At 40.5% G+C, this 27,402-nt stretch overlaps 1 protein-coding gene across 10 annotated transcripts in view; it reads left to right on the top strand.

Annotated features, from left to right (window-relative positions):
• SOX6 (SRY-box 6) overlaps positions 1–27,402 on the top strand; it is a 324,606-nt gene that overhangs the window by 290,289 nt on the left and 6,915 nt on the right. For 9 of the 10 annotated variants that reach the window (XM_014517206.2, XM_025197396.1, XM_025197395.1 and 6 more), the window contains 3 exons: positions 7,864–8,097; positions 10,524–10,740; positions 27,043–27,402. The exon at positions 27,043–27,402 is cut by the window's right edge and continues 6,915 nt beyond it. In XM_014517206.2, the coding sequence (XP_014372692.2) occupies positions 7,864–8,097; positions 10,524–10,740; positions 27,043–27,346 (755 nt within the window). In that variant the 3' untranslated portion in view covers positions 27,347–27,402. The remainder of the gene's footprint in view (positions 1–7,863; positions 8,098–10,523; positions 10,741–27,042) is intronic. The other variant, XM_025197397.1, reaches the window with a different exon arrangement.

Genomic DNA, 27,402 nt, shown 5'->3' with positions numbered 1-27,402 from the left:
TCGTGTGTTTGTTTAAGCTGCCTCCATCAGGCCAGCCCTGAAAGAACAAAAGACATCTTGAGCGATCCTAAGCAGGAAATGGGCTAATCTAAACATGGTTTGTGACACTATAAGTAGAATAGAAAGGGGAGGGATTGATTAGTCATTAATGTCCAATTGACTCCATATGGATGTTGCAATAATAAGGCCTTTTTCAGTGCAGTAGCAGAGTTATTGAATTAGAGGTTTATGTTTCCTCAGAACTGACCTTAGGGAATTCCCTTTTGGTTCTTCTTGTTGATGTTTGAAGAGAATGGAGTCTCTAATAGGAAAAATAGAAGCCTTATCTGCAGTAACACTCTCAGAATATAACTGAGTATGGAATTAATGTAGTAAGTTTAACCTGTACCACCGTATATTTTCAATTATTAGTGTTTACTTAGCATGTTTCAGCACCTCTGCAGGTAAAATATCTTAGAGTCCCTGTAATTATTACAGTAAATTTCATAAATCAGATACTTTTCTCAGTGCAGTTTGTAAGAAATGTTGGAAAGCCACCTGAATAATATTTGTTTAGCATTTGGAGTGAGGTAGCCCAATGAATGACCAGGTACTGCCATGCGGGATACTTGTGGCTCAGACAGATCACAGACCTCTTAGCCCTGGAGCTAGTGATTTCTTTAATTTGTTATCAGTGTTACAGAGAGAGACACTCCTGTATTAACAATAGCTCTTGGAGTGCCCGTTTATTCAACCTTGCCTGCTGGTAATAAAGTATATCAGAGTCATCTGAAGGTGGATGGGGAGAGAAGGAGAATAAAGATGTAAAAGGCAGACAAAGGCTAATTGAGGAAGATGACTGTTACCCCTAGGTCTTTCCCTGTACCAGTCTGCTGGCAGGGCACCCAGATGCAGATGTTATAAGTTTTTACTGGTTGTAAAAAGAATCAGAGCAGTTGTAATGGAGACAGCAGCCTACAGCAAAAATATAGAACAGCAAATTGCAAAATCAGGATTTTTTCCCCCCACTCTACTTTGCTTTTCTGCCATGCCCATATTCTAGAAGAATCCATTTTGTACAGTAAATTGGTAATTCCAGTTTCCAGGATCATCCGGTGTTTGACCGTTCTGTTATAACTAACACTAATAGTGCTATTTAGTTTCTAGGTTCATGACAGGGTGGAGTTTTTAATGATGTGCCCATGTGTTGAGTAGGAATGGACAGGGCCCAACAACTCATCCTTACAAACAGCCATCATGTAATAGCTTTCTGCCACTGCTGAAAGCTGCATCCATCTTTATGCCAAGATCTTAGCAGTGATTTCCTTTGTTTCTATATATCCCACCAACAATATATTTCTATAGAAGATGACTAAGGGTCATCAAAGAATGTCATGGAAGTCTATAAAGACTAGTGTATTTTGGGTCTTGGGCATATTGCTACAAGATGCCCTTTTAGAAAAGAGTATCAAGGGAACAGCACACTAAGGGAAGGGCTGAAAGAAATTTACAATGTTTGATGTGGATTGGCAGCCAGGAAATGAAGGATTATGGTGAATGAGAAAAATAGATTGATGAAAATGTCATCTTGTCTTTTCTTTTATCTTCTTTTTCTTCTGTTCTCTTATCCTTTTTGTTTCTCCCCACTCCCTATTACTATTGTCTACACTCTGGTTGGACCTTAAAGCTTCAGGTCCCATTGTAGTTGGCACTGTACAAATATAGGGTACAATTCTAGTCCTTTTAAAGTCAGTGGAAGTTCTGTGATACAATTTCAATGGAGCAAGTATTTCAGCCAGAGACTAGAAGATGGTCCCTACCTTAAACATTTACCATCTAAAAGAAAAGACACACACATAGATATAGAGAAAATACAAATACATCAGTATCATAACATCTTCCTTACATGAGAAGTCTTTTCTTCACCCTCCTGGTCAGAGACTGATCAAATTCTTTCTCAGTCTTTGTATATCCTAAGTGCCTGCCTTCTCCCCTGTGAGCCCTGTTGGAAAGCATTTAGCATCTTCCAGTTGAAAGAGATTTTTAAAAATGACTTGAATGGAGATTTTTCATGTGCTCAAAATTGAGTGCAGGTTTAAGTGCTTAGCTGGATCAGGGCCATTTGGGTTTTCTGGCTTCCCTTCATTTTGTGCTGTTCTCTGACTGTATGTAGTCTATAGACTAGTCCTGAACCCAGGTCCCCCCCTAAGGGAGTTGTACACTGTAGATTTAAAGTAATCACTCTCTTTCAGTCTGCTCTTTGTTTTGTATCACTGCATCCATGTCTCAGCAGAGCCTGAAGAGTTGGAAAGGAAAGCAGCCCCACACCCTCAGAAGCTGGAAGTGTCACTTTTAGTATAGCCCCAGCCTCTCCTGGGCTGAGGAGTAGATTTTCCTGCCAACTAAGCCATTAGGGCAGCCAAAGCGTACTGCGTTTGCAATAATTTTGAATCCCAACCAAACTCCTTATTCTGGAAGTCAAACTCCCCTTCTGTAACTATTAGGAACAGAAACTAGCAAATGGCCTATTAGTCATCACAGAGAAACAATTGTTTTAACTTCTCTCCTAGTTGCAAGTGTATTTTTTTCATATTTTTTTAGAAGGGGATTTGATTAGAAAGCTGAGGAAATTTTTGTTACGAGCCAGAACTAAAATCCGTACCTCCCTTTCATAACAGCCTCTCTTTCCTTTCTGGACCAATCACTATTGTAAAAATCAGCACAAAACAGGAACGTGGCTTGAAAAAAAACTTATTGAAAATGTATGCATGTGCAAAGGTAATCAGGACTCATAGTAGAGCTGATATCTTTTATTAGACCAACAAGATTTTTGGAAAAAAATTCTTTAATTGCAAGCTTTCGGGCACAAACCCCCTTCATCAGGCATTGGAGAAAAGATTGTAAAAGTTCTCCTGGGTAGAAATGAAAGTTCATATTTCATAGGATTTCACAGAGAAGTCAATAGATGGAAAACTTTTCTGGGCAGTCAGTTCATAGCTGGTATGGAGCCTCTCACCATCTGTGAGGATCTGTGATGATGCAAATTACCTTGAAAAAAAGGCAGGAGCAGGATCTCAGGTTTCAGGTGGTCATGGTTGCTTCCTCCTTGGGAAAATATGAAGATTTCATTTTTTAAAAAGAGCAAAATCATTATTTGATAGGTGGTTGACAGGTTGAAGTGTCCTAGCACTGACTTGCAGTACAAAGTCTTATTCTTGTGGGTTTCAAAAGTGTACATCTCTGTGTTTTATATCATGAGGACCTTCGTTTGAAGCTAAATGGCTATTATGACATTTGTTCTCTATTACAATGTCTGTTGAAAACAAGCACGTTCTGTGTTGAACATACTCTTGGAGTTAGGAGACAGGTAGGACGGGTGGTGTGATTTTTAATTATTTGCAGAAACTCATTTTGCACACATTCTTTTGTGACAGCCCTTGGGCCAAGTAGCAAATATTCTCTCAGAGACTGAGCACTGAAAAGCTCAACTATTTTTTTGGCTGCCTTCTCAAATCCCTCAAGTGTAGACTTGCTCAGAGCAGATGCAACTCGAGCTTTGTGGTCTTCTTGCAATGTAATTTATTACTCCAATTAAGGATTGTTTTCTATCAAAAAATATTAAAGTAAAATAAATTGATGGTATTCTGGGTTTTTTTAATCTTCCTACTCCAGATTCTAATCTCTCCAAATAGATCTAATTTATAGTCCTGATATCAGCCAAAGCTCTATTTGTCTGACATCACAGCTGAAGGACTAAACCAAAATCTTAGCAGAAAGACCTGGAGATAAACTCACTAGCTGCAATGAAGAAACATATTTCAGAAGATAAAAAGTGCAAAATAATAATATTAAACAGCTGGATTGGGCTGTCCTCCTCCTCTTTTCTTACCAGTAATACAGCTTGTTAAATAATTTGTTGAATATTTTTGCAATTTTATATAGAAAAAAAAATATTCCATTTTTTATTTGCCAACAGCACCATAAATGCTTGAATAATGTGCTGTGAAAAATATTTGTTGCAAATTTTGCCATTTTTAAGGATAGAGTAATCATACATTTGGAAACACTGTAATGTAGGAAACCCTAGTTAAAAGTCTTATCATTTAAAAATAAATGTGTTGTATTTGAGATAATGATGTATATGAAAGTTCAGATCCAAAGATCATTGAAACCTTTGAAAAGGCTCCATAGACTCTAATCAACTTGAATTGGTTCTATATGCAGATCTGCACTCAGCAAAAAATGCTGTTCCCTATTGCGAGAGAGAGAGAAAGAGAGCACATGGCAGCAGTAACCACCTGTAAATGGTTGCATACCTATGGCACAGTAGTTAACTTTGAATAATATTATTATTTTTTTTTTTTGCATTTTACATTTGCCACAAACCTGTCGTCTTTTATGTGCACACATGTAAGTACATAAATTGCCAAATCGGTATCAGTTGTAAAGTAATGGTATTGGAGGCATCATAAATTACCATAGTGATCCTCAAGAGAAGACACTGTCATTTCTGAATGAGTGTTTTGCTCTCAGGGTAATGTATGTCTTCATCTGGCCCAGCAGTCAGCATATTGCCCTATGTTGATGGATATTGTCAGCTCGAAACTACACTACATTTCACTGCACAATAAACATGGCTGTCAACACCATATAAAGTGAAATCAATTTATTCTGTATGGTCAGTGCATTTTAAATGAAATTAATGTACTGTGGGCACAGTGGCAAAAAGGTAGCATATTAGTTATGCATCCTCTGTTCTACGACTTTTTTCATGTAAATGAATTGCCTGCATAGAATAAGAAAGTATAGCTGAAGTACAGTGTTTCATAGTAAATGAGAAAAGTTAGGATTCAACATAATTAAAACCTTATCAGCCAGTTGTTTAAGTCAGTAGAGCTATTATACTTTGCAAAAGCCAGAGAGCTTACCCTGTATTTTGGGGATGATATTAAATATTAGCATGCAGCTAGCTATAATAGTTTTTTTAAAAAAATAGGTATAGCATTGTGCTAAATTATTGTCAAGTTTATACATATAGGCTGGTAGTGTAGGAATGTGGCTGGGTGCCTGGTGAAGAGCTGCAAATCTCTTGCACAATATAATTATCTCCACTAATTAGAATTTGGGATCAAATGGTGGTAGTAGTGATGGTTGTTAGTCTTCGAAGCTGAATTCCAAATAAGTGTGGTGTTGGAGACTTGCAGAGTTTTCCACTAGGTATTGGTCTACTGCCCAACCCCACCAAGTGTCTGAAAATTACATATAAGAACCACAGACTCAATGGTAAGTTTCAAAGCAAATTGTTAAACAGATGAGGCAAACAGTAGGATAATGAAATATATATGGACAATAGCAGACAACCATATATGCAAATACGTGAGGGATAACCAGAGGAACAACAAAAAGAGAGCAAAGTAGGATCTCTGATAACTTGGTGGCTCCACAGAAACTCAGCTTAGTGAAGCTCTCGGTGCAATTCCCCTCGGGGTACTGAGCACCCTGAGTACCAAAGGGGTGGGTAATACTTTACCATAACAGAGATGATGGGGTCACCTGGGCCAAGGTCCTGTCAAGCACTAGTGCTCCCTCCTCAGAGCAGTGCTGTAATACTCTCTCCTCAGAGTAGCACTTAACTGATCAGCACACCAGTCATCTTACCCTAATAACCAGGAGTCAGAAACGTACCATACAGATCACACAGTTCTCTCACAACTGCCCTCACATATGCAGCAACTCAACGAACCCACTTACACTTCTTACTTGCACACCATCCCACACTCACAGGCAAGGGACAGCAGTTACATATAAACCAGTTTAAGTGATCCAAAACTGCTTTAAATCTGTAACAGAACAGAAGTTCAGTGCACATAAACCACTCTCAAAATGGCTGAAACTGGTTTAAGATAAACCTGGTTGATGTAGTGTCAGACTTAACTGACTGGGTCTAGAACTCTCCCTCTGTCTTCTAGTCAAAGCAAGCATCACATCTATAAGCAGGCTCTCAATCACAAATACCACTGGGGCTGGTCAAGGCCAGAAACTGGGGCCAACACCTGGGGCAAAGCAGAAGCACCAGATGGCACCTGAGGCCATTGCCCCTATTGCCTCCTCACCCCCCAGTAATGCCACTGATATAGGCAGCATTTTTATTTTACCAAGTTTCTTGATAGTATGACTGTAGTGTGTCGGGGGTCTAAAATCAATCGTGTCCCTCCTCCACTGTGCCACCCTTTCTCCCTCTCTGTTCATGCCTAAAAATATGTGTTATAGTTATGATTTCAGAAGCTTTAGGGCAAAGGCACAAGATTGTCAGTCTCAGAGATCTGTTATATCAATCAGCTCTACCACCTTATGTTGATTTGTGTGAACTCTAAGGTGTGTAGTCAAGTCCAATTTGGCTTAAAGGTCTGCACAAATAAATTGGAGGTAGATAAAACTAGGACATAAGGATCACAAGCACAGATATAGGGGGGCAGTTGCTCTGGGCTTCAGTTTGCATGAAAGTATTCTTGAATATCTTCCTGCTTGCAACAGCTCACTGGGCTCTCCTTCCATTCCCCCCTGCCCCCCCCCAGGGTGGACCCCATGCTTGGGAACGTCCAGGATTGCAACAAGGTGGGTGCAGCCACACTCCTTTTGGAAGTATGGCACGCGTGCTGTGAGTTCTTTGAGGGGGTGAGTGCCATCATCAGTTGTCTTCCCTTTCTTTGCCCTACCACCTGCCACTGAATTTAGCAGCAGGGAGAAGAAGGGGAGCAGCACTCACTCCCTACATTCCAGAGCCTCGTGAAATCAGGGGCTCTAGGCAGAGCTCTTCCCAGTCAGTTGGTGAGCTCAGAGCTCATGGCATCTGTAAGGGCTCTGGTGGGAGGTTGCTGACATATGGTGAGCTCAGAGAGCTCACTGCACATGCACTGCACAGCCTCTCCCCCTCCCCCCCCCCAATCTGACCTGAGCACAGTTCGTAGGAGTTGGAGAAGCTGCTTCAAGATTTTGTTCCACCTCTACAAAAACATTCTCCTGATAAGAAATCAGTAAGGCACTGTAGGAATGGAGAACCTGGAGTGCTAGTTGTGCTAACCTAAAGAACATGTTCTTGTTGAGACCTGACAGCTGTAGTACAGATGTCTGGTCTAAACCTGTGAGATGCTAAACCTTCCTCAGTTGCCACTGAAATACATGTAGGAACTGAGGTGGAGAATCAAGCCCAAATGGCATGTAGCATGTACCTGCAGACTAAAGATATGCTGAATATTTTATGAAATGTTTGGCAAGTGTTCCTCTTCACAAGGAGCAGAGATGTTGTGCCATACATGTGGGGACAGTTCTCCATAATTTTTGGTTGTCTTATGTAACTTTTGTGACCTTGCATTTTCTATTAAAATGCAGAACTGAAATTGATGCTAGTTGTGACATAGAGTAAGTCCTCCTGGATACACAAACGTATCCAGGAAGTGTGTCATCCCATAAGACTCTGGGTGAGGTCATCTGGAACTTCCGGGTCAGGGAACAGGGGCAATCAGCCACAAGACCCTTTCAAGGGCAAGAACAAAACTGTTACCTCAAACTGTAAATATCTGTAAGTACTTGTATTAATAAAGAGTTGTTACAATTGCAAACCTCCAGCTACTACACTAGTCTTTGTACCTTCATCAGTACAAACAGTTTGTTGGTTCATGCAAGTATTATGGGCCTTGGCAAGAGAACCTTGACTGGTGACGTGGGAATCATTACATCTCCTTTATCCCCATTCTAGATCTGGAAGCAGGAAAGGAGAGAAAAGGAGAACAGGAACCTAAAAAGGAAAAGGCATAGGAACCTGTTTCATAATCCAAATAATAATGTTTTGCATCCATCTTGTTTCTTCCTGCCCTGATATTACAGGAAGTAAAGCAATGAATGGCTCTGCAGCTAAACTACAGCAGTATTATTGTTGGCCAACAGGAGGTGCCACTGTGGCTGAAGCGCGAGTCTACAGAGATTCACGGGGCCGAGCCAGTAGCGAACCACATATCAAACGACCAATGAATGCTTTCATGGTTTGGGCGAAGGATGAACGCAGAAAAATTCTCCAAGCTTTTCCTGACATGCATAACTCCAACATTAGCAAAATCCTAGGTAAGTACAAGACACTAAGTATACTGTAATTAGTTTTACAACTGAGTCAAAATCAGCAGTGGCTTAGAAATCTCAAATGTAATTTGCAGCAGTGGTTGGTAGAAGTTAGTTGGTTTTGGAGATGAAAGGTGAATTTATGGTGACAGAGGTTAGTATTGTAAAGACTATCCCAGTTATGCTTGTCAGGGTATATTCTTATGTTTGGGAGGTTTTTACTTATAGTAATGTAGATTAGATATATGCAAATGAGGGATTGTGGGTCTTTATGTTCTAAAGACTTAGCAGTGTTCAACAACCCTCCCTCCTTTTTTTCCCCAATGTATCGGTACAATGGCTCTTGGAATACTATCCCATTGCAAGATCAGAGCAGAAATCACTTGAGCTCAAGAGTGCAAAACCCATGCAAATGAAAACTGTATTTCTTATGGCAACATCAGTATTTTGGGAAATATTCCTAAATTAATAAACGCACAAGATCAAAATATATGCCAGACAGTAGAGTGGCTAAACAGTAGAAGCAGCTATCAAGTTTCAGAGCACTTAATAATATTATTGAGAATATATCTCCTGTAATATAAGGTGATGTTGTACTCAAATGCAGTCATGTTAGAAACGCTGAAAGGAAACATTACAAGATTAAAGTATCACTTAATTTTAAAAAATCACAATATTTAATTTTGAATATATCTGGTATACCATACATGTTTTACCTCTGTGCAATACATTTGATGTATTTTGTAGACATTTTTAGTCTCTGAGACCTCTCTGGAGAATTAGAAACATAGGTGAGAATGAATGGTGAAATATTAAGAACTATAGGTTCTCTGCATCTTTGAAGTGACAGATGGACTTTAAATGTAACTCATAATATGTAGTAGTAAGAAACAAGTTTAATCTGTAAACATTTTTTGTAAACTTCAGAGCTGCAAGGTATTCTTAAGAAAGCAGTTTCTCAAATATGCATTTGTTATTTTTATCAGAGATGAAAATACATTCTAGAAATGAATGTTACTCTGTCCTAAAACTTCCAGAATCATACTTAGTAGTTCTCATATTTGTCTACCATTTTAAGTAAGTTATATGAATAGCCTTTCAGTTTTGTATAAAACCTGTACTGTTTCAATGTTGGCAGCTGTAGGGAATCTATATTATTTGTGTGCATTCTGTGAAAAAACTATTAGGAGTATAGTAACTGTATTCATTAAAATGTAAACTTTCAACATAAATATTTCAGAAGTGCCAGCAGTCATGTGTTTGTTAACCATGGAATTAACCTGTCAGGATCTGCTCTGCCACAAATAAGTCTATATCCACATAATGTCTGTGCAACTTTTCCAGGACAATGAGAAAAGAGGCTGAAATATTAGAACTGACACAGAGTACTGCTAGTTACGGATAATATTTATACAACTTTTCCATTTGTTGATGTATGAAAAATCTTGGTAAAAGAATAGCTTCCACCCACGTTTACCACAGCTGTAATCGTTTTATCCATTTGAAAGTCACCAAAAAGCTACTTTCTGCATTTCTTTACCCCCCACCCAAAAAAACCTTCTGTCTCTCTTCAAGTGTTTAGATAGTTCTTTATAAACAATACAAGGGATCTGAATACTTTTTCCTCTTCCTGTATAAACTGAATTAAATTTTTACTAGTTTTTTTGGTGCAGCTTTCAATGAAAGTTTACAATACCTAAAGTGGTGTATATAATTACAAATGTGCTTTCCATTTTTTTAAATATAACTTTCTAAATGTAGTTCAATACATTTATTACATCTGGCTTGGAGATAATATGTATAATAGGATTTAAAATATGGTAGGGTGCCAATAATATGCCAAGTGTAACTAAATTAAAGACACCCAGATAGCAAAGGATTATTTGTAATTTTGAGACTATGCAAGGTTTTAATAAGTTTTCCTTGCTAAGTTGCAGAACATCCACTGTTAGAAATTTATGGGGTAGATTTTTATATAACATGAGAGAAACATTCACTGGCAGTAAGCTAAGCTTCTGAGATCAACTTGAATGGCTGTAGACCCATCTTGAATATATTAACAGGCATGTTAATACATAGATCATAGAATTATTCACAGTCCAAAGGTCACTATTTCAAAGGATAAACAGTACTATTGATTTGCAAAAGTAACGCATTATTTCAGGTGCCTCAGTTTTTGGGTGCCCAACTTGAGGCACCCTTAGGAAACTATATTTTCAGAAGGTGGGTTCTCAGGCATTTCTGGAAGCCAAATTCCTTTAACATGTGTGTCAAGAATTGCATCCAAAATTTTGAATGTCTTTGTCACAGACACGTGCTGTAAATGGTGGTCAATGTGTTAAGCAGAGTGGCAAGAAAGGATACTTTGAAATGTATGTGAATAGAATGCAGCCAGCCTGGCTTGAACGTTTGTTGATATTTTTTTAATATAGGCTCTCGCTGGAAGTCCATGTCTAATCAAGAGAAACAACCTTACTATGAAGAGCAGGCACGGCTAAGTAAAATCCATCTAGAGAAGTATCCTAACTACAAATACAAACCCCGACCAAAACGTACCTGCATTGTTGATGGCAAGAAACTGCGTATTGGAGAATATAAGCAACTGATGAGATCTCGAAGACAGGAGATGAGGCAGTTTTTTACTGTAGGGTAAGCATTATTGTTGCTATTGCTTTCAAGGCAGAACTGTAACAGGGTATGATATTTTGAAACAAATAGACAGTTTCTTCCTAGGACAGTTTACAAGTCAAGGTCCAAAATCTTATTAATAAAATACTGAAAAGTGTGCTGCTGAGAAGAGAGCTACTAACCACATACATTAGAGGTCAGTTGACCATAAGTTTGATCCTAGAACTGAATAGACAACAGGTTTTTTTCTCCATTGGCCTCAGTGGGTGTTGGATCAGGCCCTATGTGAGTCCTGCTATCAATAGTGATGGTTTCCAGAATCAATCCCTGGCTTAAGACAAGAACAATGGGAAAACATGGTAAAGGCTTCAATTGGGAAAGGACAAGGGTAAAGAAAACACAAGATTTGCAGGAGGGGACGGGGGAGGGAAGAGAGAACAAGGCTAGTAGTGCTCACATTGTGCCAACACCTGAGTGAATTATGCATGTATCTTCCTTAGGCTGGAGACTAAGCATCACTGGTCTGGGATTTTCCATGTCTTTTTTTGTTTTGTGTTGTACAATCCTTTTTGAAGAAATGAGTCTTGAGAAGCAGTTAGCAGTAAATGGATCATTTAGGAAGGTTTACAGATCAAAATATATGGCACTAAATGATCCTACTACATTTTTAATTCTTTGTGTTAGTTAATAATATTTCTTTAATCATTTCTTGCTGACTTTTTGAAGAAGATGCAGTCCTATGGAAGTTCTCCAGGCGCAGGATAAAAAGCCTACTGAAACAATTGCAGCACAGCTGATTTATCTTTTCCATTTTCTTCTGAATTAATCCGTAAGGCTAAGTGCCCGCACACAATGTTTCTGGTGGTTTAAAAAGAACCTAAAATCTATCTGCACTGCCAGCCCTTCCAAATTCACAATGTTCTGCTTATTTCTCTAATCACAATAGTCTCCTGTTGTTGTGTGCTACCAGATAATTGACCTTGACGTTGGTTATGTGCCCTCATTTTTGGCTTGGGATGCAGAACTCCTGTTCCAGTCAATTATTTTGTGGTACAGGATGCAACAATGTGGTTTTTTTCTTCAATCACTATCCAGAAGTGTTTTTGATACCCTGAAATATGATGAGATTTTATAATCTTCTAGTCTAGAGTCTGACGTTTGCTTTTTAACTCTTCTGAACTCTGGGGGAAAGTGTGTATTAATAGGCTGCCACAGAAGTTGTTCATAGGAACTTTATCTGAATCATATATTGAATTATATTCAGATCAAAGGGGGAAACTCTAGTCTACCTCCTCCAAAGCACATTAACAATCCAGTCATACCCATGCAATAAATGTGCAAGGTCCAACAGCAGCAATATTGGTTAAAATGGATAAAGGAACATGAGCAAAAGCGCATGACAATGAAAGAAAAGACAATAAAAAAACTTGGTTGCTAATTCAAAGCAGAATTAAGCCACAGCATTGTATAGATCAAAGGAATTGGTACAACATGAAGGCCAGGTTTAAGAACAGTTCTGTTCTTTTTGGAAATGGAATGACAGCATCGATCCAAGCAAACATCAGTGATTCCTTGTTACATATCAAAAATACCACAAGAGGCAGCATTTTCTTATTATTTTCTACATACATGGTTCTGATTCTCATTTACAGTTAAAACCACTTTACACCCCACTAACAATATAAACAGGCCTTAAAGTGAGTGTAAATTAAATCTATTTTGATGGGACTTTCATGTTATTTACACCAAATTTCTATATGACCAGATTCTTTTACCCTGCCAGAGCATAGAAGGGTCTTAGTGTAAATAGGGATAGGCCTTTGGTATGGAAGTGATAAAAAAGAGGAATATGAAGATAGCTTATATGGATTAGTTGCACATGAAATGGGATGAAGGTCACTGTTTAGTTGATATTTAAGGTTTGGATCTGAGGAGACTATATTTTTGTAAATTGGCTTCTTTTGAATTCGTGTTTGCAGAGTTTCTTTGAAGTTTGTATAGCCCACAGCCCCCTAAAATTCCACTGATTTTTTTTTCCTGAGCCAACAAATCAAGACACAAACTCACGTCAACACCGGATGAGAAAAACAGAACTCCCCCACCAGGTTGCTTTCTAAAGTAAAACCCAAAACTCCATTGTGTGATTTGTTTTCTAAAATATAATTATTCTCAAATATAGGTAATAAGCTTATTGTCCACAATGAATCTTTGCAGGTAATACCACAATAATTAGGTCTACAGCCAGCTAGCTTATTAGATCTGCCAGTCTATTGATAACCATAGTTATCATTCACGCTAACATATTTGCTGATGCAATACCTATGCTACTATAAATTTCCAACTAATCCAATCTAAGTGAGATAAAAACTAAAATATTACTCATTTTCCCACCATTTTTATTAAACTCTGTGCAGTCTTCTTCAGAACTATAGAATTGGGGTTTAAACTGTTGAGCTATATAGCTTAGTCTGCAGTGAAATCAGACCCCAATGTTTTTAGAATCAAAAAGCTTACGAAGGTATGTTACACTTACGTTAATATTTCAGAGCAAAATGGAATTTCAAGAAAAAATCTAAAGCAGAAGACCTTAGAATAAAAAAACCTTATTTGGTTGGTTGGTTTGGTGGGAAAATGACTCTTTTATCACCATAGTTCCTATTTTGAGAGATTGTCATTATTTTTTTCTTTTGGTTTAGATTGAGCAAAGAGAGTTCTCAATGCGTAAAATATTTGGACTTCCCATGTGCTGGGTTGTATTTTCAGTGGCACTGATGTGTTTGTGAAGTGACTATTCTGTTACTCCCATTGACTCAAGTGTAAAGATTTCCAGAATCTCCATATGCATTTATTGTGACTGTAGACCTAGAAAGATCGCTTATCCTTGAAAACAAGTAATGCCAGATTCTTTTTAAAATATGGCCTTATGTCAGAACTTTTGCTGTCTTTTCAGTTTTAAAATAAGCTCATTGAATTGTTTATAAAAGTGTTATAATAAGAGCAAAATTATCGTCATAGAATACAAAGATAGGATGTGTTAAAGCATAGGTAGAAAGACCTACTTAATTCATGGCAATGGAAACGCTATGGCATTTCATATTGTACACCACTGCTGTCCAGGGGTCAAAACTGCCTAGCTACATTTCTGATGTGCTATATGTTTGTTTAAACATAGACAGTTAAAAAAAAATCTAGTAGATATTCAGCCTGTCCTTAGCCATGTCTTTTATACTATTTGAACTGTCCTGACTAAGATAATCTTTTATGGGAGGTTTTGAATGATAAGTTTCCAACCTTTCTGCAAAAAGTTAAGCTTTAAATGGGCTTCCAACAAATTACAATATATCTTTGATTTTTCTTTTTCCATTTACATAAGAAAATGTGAGCTAGAGAATGAATCACGTATAAACCACAAATTCAAACATTTTAGTTAAATAATCTCTCCTTTGTTGCTTTGTCTTGCAGAAATATTTCAATTCTCAGTCTTTTAAGAGTCTAGTGCATTGTCCAGAGAAATGTATATTATTATATACACTAGTCTGCAAAGTATATGAGCATTAACTTGCTTGTGCCTTACTACTATAAGAAATTTTAAATGAAGCCTTTACAGTGTTTATAACTACCGTATACATGCATAGTCTGCATGTTGCTAGACTACTGTTTTGAATAAGGCTGTAATATTATACTACCATAACTGGAGCTAAAAGTAAGTACACAATGGGTGCTTTTGTGAATTTTACTGTTATTTCATTCCTTACGGGGATGTAAGTTTCAGGGGTGGGTAGCGCATAAGCACTTTCTCTAACACAACCAATTTAGTTTTAGTCACTTAAAGAGCTGTCAGAAAAATAGTTCTGAAGGGATCAGCAAACAATGGTAATTTGCCAATTTAAATGTTTGGTTAGTTTTGCAAGGTTGAAAAATGGAACATTCTCTAGGAAAATCCTAATAACTTTAATAACACTGTTGCAAGAAGGTCAGGTGATATGAGAATTTTCATGTTACCTATGCTCTTCTGTGTTTGTCCTATTATACTGAGCAACATCTTTGGCCCCAGTACAGCCCTTAAGTAAAACTGGTAGAGTAATTGGGCGATAGAAGTCTTAATTGGACATATGAGGATTTCCCTGGTAAAGGGTCTTCTAGTGGTGTAAGACTGGTGTAACTGACCCTTCTCTGCCACTCCTTATAGCCTCCGAGGGATGACAGGAGTACTGTAGTGCCCTTGCAATCTGTGTCTGCCAGAAAAGACCATGTGGTTGCCATTGTAGCTGGGTATAATTAAAGACACTGAAAACAAAATCAGAATTGGGAGCCATGAGGGCAGTATGCCTCCTTACTCCCAGATCCTGTGTTTAGCAGAGTTTAGGTAGACCTGAGAATTGGGTCTGTAGAAATTAATAGGGCAGCTATAGTATTATTAAATGGCTTTTAAGCTTAATTGCAACTCAAAAAAATGTAAAACTGTAAGACTGAAAATATATACAAGATACTCCAACACTTCAACACATTGGGATTACGTACAGATTGAAATCAATTCTTTTCCAGTTCTGTCCCCATTTCTATGTATATTTTTGGTTATTTCCCAGAGAACAATGTAACTGGTCTTCTCAACAACATAAGCAATTCATGTATCTTGAGATGTCACAGGGTGATGCGATTTGGGGTACTGTCCCAAAACGGTATAGTATTTGGTACTTCAGTGAATGAGAGAGAGCATTTCAGACAAAGGAAAATTAGTTTTAACAGATTAGTCAAAGTGTATAATATGGGCATTCAGACCCTGCTTCAGCAAAGCACTTCAACATATCTGTAATGTAGGGGTGCAGACAAACAAACAAATACTATTTTAAGGGAAGGCATGGAGGAGTTGCTCTAATTCAGCAGAATACTCTATAATTGCTGTGTCTGTCCATTCATATCTCATGGTAAATAGAAATGAAACCAGGGAAGTTTATCCTTGATTAGAATGGTTATATGACTAGGGCTTATCTTCATTTACTATGGAGAAGAGCAGACAACAAAACAGTTACAACAGATCATCTGCTGCATGTTCAGGAGTAGTAACATCCTCTCACCCTTTAACATAGTTTAAGAGTACTGACAGAAGTGACATTTGTCACACAATTGGACCCTTGAAAGCACTCTACAGCCATGCCCTGACAGGAGTGGACAGCTGCAGAGCACTTTAAAAGTGCCTGATCACATGACAAATCAGTCCTCATGTAATGAGGGTTCAGGTAAAGGTGCTCCAAAATGGAGTGCCTCCATTAACTTCTGTCAGTCCCTGTATATGATCACGGCTGGGCTGATGCAGTCCAGCCCCACCCCCATGAGGCAAGAAGCTACAATCCACCTGCCCCCCCGCCTCTCCAGCACAGGCTGGGAAAACTCCACCCCAGAGCTTCCTCCTCCCTCTCCCATCCTGCAGACAGCACTGGAGCTGGCGGGGGAGGGGGGGCAGGGCTAGGGGAGAGAGGCTGCAGACAGGCAGCTCCTCCTGGATTGGCTCCAATCTCCCCTGATTCGATCTCCCTCCTCCCCTCCTCCACCTTCCTGACTCGACAGCAAACATCTGTCGGAGTGGGGGAGGGAAGGGTTGCTCTAACTCCTGGCACTTTATGTGAAGCACCATGAGTTAGAGTGGGAAGCTGCACATTTGTCAGTGCCCTGCGTTTTCTTTTCTCCACACCCTTAAAGCATGCATTTTCATTCCATTGCAAGTAATGAGACTTAATCAGGATCTTAACAATAAACACAAGTTTAAGTGCTCTGTGGAATAAAGCCTTACCCTTTAACTCTTGGCTAAATTCATTTAATCTTTAATAATTAAAATCTGTTTGCTTTTTATAATATTTGGAAACCATAGGAAGGTGTGATAGGTGAAAATGTGATTCCATTGAATTCAGTAATAAAAATCTGCTTGACTTCAGTAGATCTAGAAATGATCTGAATTGTTTTACACTGTTTATCACATAATACAGTCCTTGAGGCAAGTTACAATTCCTGATTTGCTATCTATATTTCCAGGTCTGTATTCAGTTGGCCCGTTGCAGTCAGCCAGTGCCTATACAAGCCATGCATGTGATTTTTCTACATTTTATTGAGGAAAGACTAGCAAAGTGCACTCCTGAGAGGGGGATTCACTAAGCCCCTAAGGTGTGACCTACTTTCCTGGTACACAAATCAGTTATGCATATCTGTTTTACTCCTTTGGTTCAAGCTCCATCTTGGCAGGCATTAAAGATGATGCCTAAAGTAAAAATACCTCCACTGCAGATTCTGCTCTATACTTCTTTCGTACCTTAAAAAATGTAAGTGAGATGTAACACTTATGCAAATATACTCCTCCTACTGGATACACAAGAGAAATTTGCTAACTTGTAATATATGCCTTAATTTCTGAATCTGTTAGCAGTGTATCCCAGTCTGTGTATCATACATAGTATGTCCACATAATTCTTCTTGTTAGTGCATCCTGTAACCCATTCTTAACTTGTCTTTTCCCTTTGCTGTGGTTTCTCAGGAAGAAATATGCTTAACTTTCTCAAAAACTGAAAGGAAAAGAATACCATGGAGTAGTCTGCACATGTCCATAGCAATGGCCATGTCCATAGCAATAGCTTCATTTGGGATAAGAACTATTTTCACGATCAGTTCTCACTTTTCTGTGGTTTAGTTACCATTTGGCCACATATGAACAAAAGGTATTTTCCTTGGAATTAGGCAGTCAAGAGTCACAGATGTAATCCCTGCAGCAATTTAATCACTTTTGCATTTTCTTGAAAACAGATCTAGCACATAGAACCCTAATGCCCTGATTTTGCCCACGGCCTATAAGCATTACTGCAGCACACACGGTAAATAATAAAAATACCAGTTTCTAAGCTACTCATTTTTAGAAGGTCAAACCCCATTAATCTTGCTGTTTTCTCAGAAAAGCTTTTTGAGTACATAATGTAGTATTCTTTGAAAGGTTATTTTTTGGGCAGTTTATTAAAGACATTAAAAGGAACCTTAGAGGAAAAAGTTTAATGTCAGCATTAGAGCTGGGTGAATAGTGAGTGATAATTATGCATGAACTTGTTGGTGAGTTCTAAATCGAATTCTGCTCTGTCCGTGAAAGTCTTTTCTTTTCTTTGTTTCTTGTGAACGATCTTTGCAGTGAATTTTTTTCTTGCCTTGAATGATTGTGGAGAGGGAATCCTGGGACATGTAGCAGAAGTAGTTTGCAAAGCTTAGGTCATCTAATCAGGAAGCAGAAACATTACCATGTGGTTTTAGTATCCAGTCCCACAACTGGAATATTGAATTTTTAATGATGAGGCTTTGAAGCAGTATTCAGAGCAACTCATTTGCAAGCAAATACATTGGCTGAACATCATTTGCACAAAGCATTTCTTATTTCCTGCGTTCAGATGGCAAACAAATTAGTAAAAATCTTGGTCTGTGTACAGGCAGTTTGCAAACAGGATTGTGAATTGTCACTAAACTTCTACAACTGATGTTTCAGAGCTGCAGAGGCTTCAAGTAAGGAGCTTACAGTACTAACAGGATCAGTAACATTTTCATTTGAGCTACTCTGCTTTCTTGTTTTTCTGACTAGAGGCCATGGTCTTTAGACTAAAGGCCGAATCTTTGTGAAGGCAGGGATTTTTTTTTTTTAAAGGCAAATGTCCAAGTTCTGTGTTCCTGTTGATTTCTCTGGGATCTACAAATTCACTAAGTGGCAATATGGGTTCCAAAATAGATTAGTAACACAATGGAAGTAGCTTGTAATGAAGCTGAAAGGAATCATTTTTGAGGAATGTGAAATATTTGGAATTCAAGTAAATTGCTAGTAAATTTTTACAATTGCAAATGAAAACTCTCAGGCCAGAATATAAAAATATGCTGTAATTTAGTTAAATTAAAAAAAACAAAACTGTCATCACTTCTGTTCAGCCTTTCAGTAAAATACTTTGTCTCCTCTTTTCTTTCATTCTCACATATAAGTGTTGGGGTATGCAAAGATTCAGAGAAACAAGGCACTTTCTGAACATAAAGCTATAGTGATATTATTTTACATAAAATGATTAGGATTTTACCACCTCTGTTGGTTCCTAAGCTTGGTGTCAGTTGAGTTACTAGTAGCTCTGTGGTGTGGTATTTAATAGAATTATAGTCTCCTGTCTCTGTGTAAGGACTAACATAGGAATGGTACTTCTTCCTCTCCTGCCCTTAATTATTGGCCTAATTGATACATAGCATAATAATGAAAACCTTACTTACAAAAGCATGAATTTATGGCACACAAATGCCTTCCTCTCTTAAAACTTAACAGAGAATAATTTAACTAAGTGTGAAAGAAGTTTTACACTTGATTAGATTGTTTGGTCCAGATAGATAGTGTGTGTGTGTGTGTGTGTGTGTGTGTGTGTGTGTGTGTGTGTGTGTGTGTGTGCACTATGTATGTATGTAAGTATATATGTATGTACATATTATAGATGGATTCCCTATATAGTTAACATTAATTTGCAAAAGAGGTTGGGAATATACTGAAATGTGCAACTCATAAAACTCTCTTATGTATATAGGCATATGTCTCTCAGGCCCCTGACACATGTTACACTTAAGATATGATTAACTCATTAATCTCATTTTAAGTAGTGACCTAGCCACATGTTCATTCAGTTAATGGCATGATAAAGCCAGGAATAAGCTACGAAGTTATTTCACAAATTATGTGTAATAACCGTGTTACTGGTTCCTATCATGTCTTTAACTGAATGAGGGTGTGCTCTGGAGGCTGGAAGCACTTGTCAGCTGATTGAGTTTCCCAGGTGAGGGAATCACAATGAGCTCCTCCAACTGTGAGTGCTGATCAGCTGACTGGGCTCCCTGGGGATGCATGATGTGCCCCTGTGGCTGAGAGCTCTGATCAGCTGATGTTGGATCCAGCTGTGGGAGTGCCCTAGCTCTGTCAGTGTTCAGAGCCCCCAGCCATGGGGGCATACCATGCACTTCTGCAGCTGGGAGCCCTGTCAGGAGCTCCCAACTGCAGGGGCATACCATGCACTCCCATGGTTAGGAACTGTGTCAGCTGATGGGACTCCCAGCCATAGGATTCTGATTCTGGGATCAGGATCTTGGGCTCCCCCTGTACTGGCAATATGGCGTGATGGCATCTGATGCCTAATACCACAATCATGCCTCTTACCATGCAGATGTGGCATAGCAGGAGACACAATTTTGGGGATTGCATATCAGATCCCATTGTGCCATCTTTTTAAACATCTGCCAGTGCCTTCAGCTATCAACTTCTTTCTGTGCCCACATGTCTTGGTTGCTATTGGTCTATCCTCATTCAGGATCACAGACATAGTATGTCTTCCTTCCAGACAGTTTACTTCCCTTTGCCTTTTGCTACTGTTTTCCACAACCCTCCCTTCTTCATCCCCACTCTGCAAAGCCCCAGAAACATTAGGAGGTGAGCTAGAGGATAGTCCTGAGAAGTACATTTAATTGTTTCATAATTGGCAATGGAGGCTCAATCCTGTGTGGTCCTGAACATTTTGGCCATGATCCAGAAAAGCACTTACATGCTTACTTAACTTTAGGTATAAGAGTGGCATTGCTTACAGCAGTGGGACTAGAGGCATGTCTGAAGTAAAGCATGTGCTTAAGTGTTTGCTAGGTGGGGACTAGGGTAATTGGCACCTTGTAGAACTAAGCTGGCATTGGGAATAGTGAAATAGTCAGTACGTCTTTTTTTTAATGAATATATCTTTCCAGTGCTTGAGGCTTGTATTACGAAAGCATGGTTCTGCTGTGATCATTCTAATTACAAACAACATTAAAAAAGATCCTAAGGTCACAGAGTCCCAAAGTTGGGGAATACCAAAAATATGTAGGCTGGCAACTTTAATTTGTCTTGTTTGTGCATTATGAACATCTCAGCAGGGATGGCGTAGCAAGTCTTTGGAATCCAAGAGTAGGTCTCAGTTCCCGTAGGTTCCTTTCAGTGCCTTATGCAGAACACATGTACTTTTCTTACAGCAGTCACCATCTACTCATGCAACAGATGCGATGGATAGTCCAAGTAAGGAGATAGGGCCTGTATAGAAGTTATACTTATCACATGTTAAGTGTGTAGAAAACACTCTAAAACCATTACCAAACATGCTCATGGCACAGAGCACTTTAAAAATGGCAAATCCCACTCTAAATTAATCCTGGATGGAGGTGGTATCAGACTAAAGCACTTTATCCAACTTCTGTACCACATCCCATCACGAGTCAAGGTAGTTTGTATTCTGCTGACATCCCAGGTGATTTAGTAGGCTCTCCCATTCTCCCCTCTTGCTTGGAGGTGCACTGAAACTTGACTCACTCAGCTGCTCCCTGCTGATAGCCACAGACACGGGGTTTGGGGGTCCCTTCCAGCCCTGCTTCTCTCTTATTCTCTGTGATTCCTGTCACTGACAGAGCAGTAGTGACAGGACCGCTCCCCAACACCAGGCAGCCAGTCAAGGATGGCTTGCCCGTTCGGCTGTGCTTGGGAGTCTCTGGCAGCCTGGGGAGCCCACGGGGCATGCTGGGAGGCATGCAAAAGTGTTCCCAGGCTGCTGGCCTCAGTCAGTGCAGGAAGGCTCCAAGCCCTCATCCCCTGCCACCACCACTGAACGGTGCATCTCTCTTCTGTTTGGTCCCAACCTAATCTAGAGCACTTTGAGTAAAACGTGATACCTAGAGCGCTTCCACCTCAGCTTTTTTGAATACTTGTACTTAGCCAGAGTGTACAATTGTGGATTTAAACAGTACAGGTAAAATCTGCCTCTTTAGGTCTCTGTGTCTATCATTTAGGGGTCATTGATATTTTCCAAATCAATCAAATCAGTGCTCAGCTGCTACTTAACTCTCTAATGGCTTCTGTACCTTATACATCTAAATTGGTGACCTTGGCACCCCAGTTTCACAAGTAAAGCTAAAGTTCTAAATTTTGAGGCTGCTACACAGATATGAAAGTGGTCAGATCCTTCCTCCAATCACTGGGCTGCAAAGTGATTTTTCCCCTCTCTTTCTGGCCAAATGGTCAGTCCATGAGAAGTGGGACAGCTTCAGTCAGAGGGGCTGAAAGAACCCTACCCAAAATATCTTGTGGCTTCATGGGGAGAATATTCACCTGAATAGTGGGAGATGTTGGTCAAAGCCCAGTGTGATGAGGATAGAATCAGACCTGGGCATCCCACATTCCAGCTGAGTGCTTAATCACTGTGATATTTGAGAAAGAGGAACATCCACCTCCCATTCTTATTTTGTGTGTGGCCTGCTGCAGTAGAGGTGGTCTTAGTATATCTATCAAATCAGGACTCCCAGGCAGAGAGTCAGGGGAAAATACTTTCTTTCTGGGTCTCAAAGGGGCCTCGGAGGCTGAGCACTGTCAAGATGAAAGCAGATCTGTGTCTTTATGACTATATGCGCAGAAAGTAGGTACTATGTTGTAGTGAGCACCAGGTTCAATAAACACAGGCATATGTGAATGAGGACTACACAATAGGTTTTATTTTGGGGTAGTAAACTACCTCTGCAGATCCTATGCCTGTCTCTCACTGACTAACAACTACTTAACTGAGGGACCATCTCCCAATTGTCAACATCCCCTAAATTAGGGAGCGTCTTTAAATTATAACTTTTATCATTACATCTTCCCTATTAACAATAAGTACAGAAGTCAGTGAATTCACCTTTACAGAGAAGAGGTTATTAGCATGCCACTCTGGAGTGAGTCTTTAGCATTCACTTTCCTCTTCCCCCTTTTCTGCAGCTTTTTTAATAAGTCTCTGTAAGCGCATCGACATGTGCACCTTAGTGCATATTAGCCTATTGTAATGCACATTGAAGCATTGCAAAAAAAAATGTGCCTTCACTAATGTGCATTAAAATAGGCTAACACGCCTTTTTCTAGTACCTCACAAAGGAGGTACTAAATATAATGCGCATTACCAAAAGCTCATTAATAAATGGGCAGACGTCCCCTGTGAGCCTGTCAGGTTTAACTTTCTTCCCCCACTAACAAAGTATCAGATCCCGTTTCTGTTTTGTTTTTGGCAGGATGCTTTTCCTCCAGGTTTTGATAGATTTGAGTCCTTATACTGAGATCTGATTGACTTGCACTTTTGGCAGCTGTGCTTCTCCACATAGCACAAAGTTAATTAGCTACGGGCTACTGAGGCTGATTCTCTCTTCCTACATGATAGTATTTGCATTTCTGTCCATAGGTACATTTCTTCCCAAATGTAAGAGTGAGTGAGTGTTGGACTCACTTTCGGTATCAATTTTAATTTCCTATATCCATACTCTGGTAAAATATTAGCCTGAGCTCCCATATCCATGGTTCCTTGCAATTCCACTGGCAAAATGCAGTCTCTCTTATTGATTTTTCTTGATTGTGCCATATCTATATAAAATTCCTCTGATATGCTCTCAACTGGATGCTCTTGAAATTCTTGGCTAAGTACAGACGTTCAAAAAGCTCCTGGCAGAAATGCTCTATCATGCTTATCTTAAAGCGCTATAAGTGAGAGCATGAGAGAGCCAACCAGATGTTCATTGCTCAGTGGTGAAGGAGAGGGAGCCTGCCTGTACTGGCTGCTGGGGGCACTCCTGCATGCCTCCCAGGAGGCCAGCAGGACTGTCAGCAGCAGCTGGGGGGAAGAGAGACCCTGGACCTCTTCCCTGTGGCCTTCCCAGCCAGGCAGTGGCTGGCTGGTGCCTGTCCAGAGCTGCTCCAGGGTGGGGGGAGTGACCCCAGACCCTGCTCCTTGTATCACCCTTGCCCACGTGCAGCCCGGTGGGGGCAGCTGTAGGGAGGGAGACCCCAGAGCCCTTCTCCCTCAGCCATTCCTGCCAAGCAGTGGCATGCTGCAGCCTGGCCTGTGCTGCTGTGGGGGGAGAGATCCTGGAGCCCTTCCCTCCTTACCAAGCAGTGATGTGCCAGTGCCTGGCCCAGACTGCTGTGGGGAGGGAGATCCCTGGAGCCCTTACCCACCAAGAAGCAGTGGATTGCAGGGCTGGGGCAGTTGCCTCCTGACCCCTCCAGCTAGGTTGCTCACTTTGGGCTTAAATCAGAGGTTGTCACTGATTAGGGTCAGTGAGAGCCAAGAGGGCAGGGCCAGCCCTGTGCTTGGGCAGAACAAACAAGCTCTGCCCAAGGCTAGTGTGCAACCATGTACAACATCACCTGAGATAGTGGTGATCATGCTGTGGGTTAACCCTCAATGGGATCTGGCACAGACATCTGATAAAGTGCTCAAACAGAAACCGCTTTAGGTTAGTACACATCCATCGGGGTTAACTTAGAGTGCGAGTCGCCATTTTTAAAGCACTATAAAGAGCCATGAGCTCTGTTCAGTTATAGCTTTAGAGCGCTTTCTGCCTGCTTAACGTGTGATATATGTAATGTCTGTACATAGCCCTTGTGTTAGAGATCTGCACCACCTGGCAAAATAGTTCCTCTTGTAACAGTCAAAGCAGAGCTTTTCAAATGCAGCACAACATTCGGGTCCATGTTGCCTTCCAAACTTGGTGCATGTTGGCCCTTTTGCTCTCCCATCTTTAGCTTATTACTTGCTAAAGAAAATCCATTCTATGGGGTGATTTCTTCTGGCCGTATGCTTTCCGGCCTACTGCATGAACAGCCCAATTTGGTGCATTCAGCTCTTCAGCCTGGGCTTTCATAGTTTCTCCTGCCTTGCACATTGGGATAGTTTTTTCTAGAGACAAGTATCCCTCATACAATAGTCTTTCTTGGAAAGCAGTGTTTGCAATACCACAAGTAATCAGAGATTCCTTTAAGTTTCCAAAAACACAGTTCTTAGTCTCTTTAACTCAGTAACATACTGATCCATACTTTCTCCTGTTGTTTGTTTGCATATAAAAATGTGTCTTTCAAGGATCTTAGTCTTTTTTTGTATGTCCTCAGATTGGGACAGTATTATACTTAACTGCATACTATGGCCTTCTTTGAAGGTAAAAGGATTATAAGCAGCTAGGGCTTCCTCCCCCACGACACACAAGATCAAGAATTTGATTTTGTCATTTTTCTCTTGTGCCCTGGTAGCTATTAAGTACTCCACCAGCCTATGTCTGAATCCCCTCCAGTTTTCTGCTATGCGGCTTGACAGCTGAAGGGCAAGTGAAGGTTGCAAAACTCCCATGACTGATTGTCCTTATACTTAACTGTGCAGACAGATCATTTACAGAGGCCTGTGTCCTTCCATGTAGCTACATTGCTCCACTTACTCTCAAGTTCCAACTTCTTCTGTTTGGATCACAGTTTTTTCATGTTCATTTTTGTTCACCACTTACACCATGTAGCAATCACAGGGTTCAATAAACGCAAACACACATGAGTGAGAAGAGATGAACAACAGGTTTTATTTTGGATCAGTAAGCAACCCCTACAAATCCTATGTCAGTCTCTGACCAAAAGCTATTTAACTGAGGTACTACCTCCCAATTACCTCCCAAATTGGGAGGGACCACTTCCCAATCTAGGGACCTTCCTCTAAATTAGGGAACATCTTTAAATTATTACTTTTATCACTATACCTATTATTCTTGGGGGCTATAGCAGAGGTTTAGATAGAATCTTCTGTGCCCTGGGCAGGAGAATGGCTTGTGTGCATGTGCAGGGGTGTATGTGCATATATGCTTGTGCTGAGTACCAGAGAGCAAACTGAGGGGTGCCAAGCTGGCAATCAAACTATGAGTTAACCCTCAATGGAGTCTGGCACAGACATCTGCTAAAGTGCTCATATAGAAAGTGCGTTAGGTTAATACACATCCATTGGGGGTTAACTTAGAGTGCAAGTCACCATTTTAACTCTAAGAACCACGAACTCTGTTCAGTTATGGCTTTAGAGTGCTTTCTGCCTAATTAATGCGTGATATATGTAATGTCTGTACCTAGCCCTTGTGTTAGGGATTTGCATCATCTATCAAAATAGTAGGGGTGTGCAAAACAGGCTATATTTGATTCGGATTTGGCCTGAATCAGGGGCAGTCATTCGATTTGTTGATTCAGATCACTGTCCCTGATTTGATTCGGCTGGATCCGAATCTGAAGATTCGGTGCTGATTCGGAGAATCAGTGATTTGGCCATAGACACAGCTTTAAATGTTTTTTCTTTTACCTCAAGGACCAGGTGTGACTCATGAACGCTGTGATGCTGGGGTGGATGGAGCATCCCACAGGAGCACAGGAGGACCCCCTGTGTGCTCAGCAGCAAGCCCGGAAGTGCTCCAGAAGTACTTCCAGTCCACTTCTAGGTCTGCCGGGGAGTGCGTCGGGAGCCACCCCCCTGCACCCCCTGACTTGGTGATCGGCCATGGGGGGACCTTGGGTATCCTCCCAGACCCAGGAAGCACCAGTCACTGAGGCAGGGGGGCATGGGGGCCCCCTGCGCACTCCCCAGCTGACCTGTAAGTGGACCAGAAGTGCTTTTGGTGCACTTCTGGGTCTGCTGAGTGCACTGGGGACCCCCCTCTCCCCCTCTGCAATCCTGAGAGACACTCCATTTGCCCCAGCATCACAGTGTTGGCGAGCCATCTGGTACCTTGAGGTATGTAGAAAAAATACTTAAAGCTGTGTCTATGTCTGAATCTCCGAATCTTGCTGAATCTCTCCGAATTGATTCAGAGGGTTTCAATTCGATTCGGAGAGATTAAAGGGTTTCCCGATTCGATTTGGATTCAGAGATTTGGTCATCAAATCGGGCTGAATCTCCACCAAATCGAATCAGGGGCTGAAGCTTTGCACAGCCCTACAAAATAGTTCCTTTTGTAACAGTCAAAACTGAGCTTTCCACTGCGTGGTCTTCCCAGGGACTGCTATTTGGGCAGTCCCTCTAAATTGGCAACTGGAGCTAGTGCCCTGCTTGCCCCCCACACACAGTTATATTACTGGCCTGTAAGGTTGGACAAATTGCTAACCAGGAGTTTTAAGGAAGTATATTTTGGACTTAAGTGCCCACAATGGCAGCACCTAGTCTTCTGTATCCTCCTGTGGCTTGAGCCTGTTGTGCCAGGGTGCAGTCCATCTTAGATTAAAACATCAAAAGTTCAGACCTTGCAAGTTGTTGAACAGCTCCTCAGTTCTCCAGTTGCAACTGGTGGGACTTAAGTACGCACACAGTGGCTTACAAGATAGGGATCTGAACCTCTGAGTGCACCAGCACCTTTTGTCCAAGCCGTAAGCTTTCCTTTTGTTTGGCGCACATGCTAGGGTTCCATTCCAGTTCTAAACTGAAGGTAATCATATCCCACTCTTGTGTTTCCTTGCAGACAACAGCCTCAGATTCCAATCACCACAGGAACAGGTGTTGTCTATCCTGGTGCTATTACCATGGCAACTACCACACCATCACCTCAGATGACATCTGATTGCTCTAGCACTTCTGCCAGCCCTGAGCCCAGCATCCCTGTCATTCAGAGCACTTATGGTATGAAGACGGACAGCGGAAGCCTTGCTGGAAACGAAATGATAAATGGAGAGGATGAAATAGAAATGTACGAGGACTATGAGGATGATCCCAAATCAGACTATAGCAGTGAAAATGAAGCCCCTGAGGCAGTCAGTGCCAACTGAGGAGTGTTTGCAGAATTAAAGTACTCTGACTCATTTGGGGTTTTTTTTTGTTTTTT

Source organism: Alligator sinensis, unplaced genomic scaffold (genome assembly GCF_000455745.1).
Source record: "Alligator sinensis unplaced genomic scaffold, ASM45574v1 scaffold502_1, whole genome shotgun sequence".
Lineage (NCBI taxonomy): Eukaryota > Metazoa > Chordata > Crocodylia > Alligatoridae > Alligator > Alligator sinensis.
The sequence above is the reverse complement of the archived record's forward strand: the minus strand, read 5'-3'. Positions and strand labels throughout refer to the sequence as shown.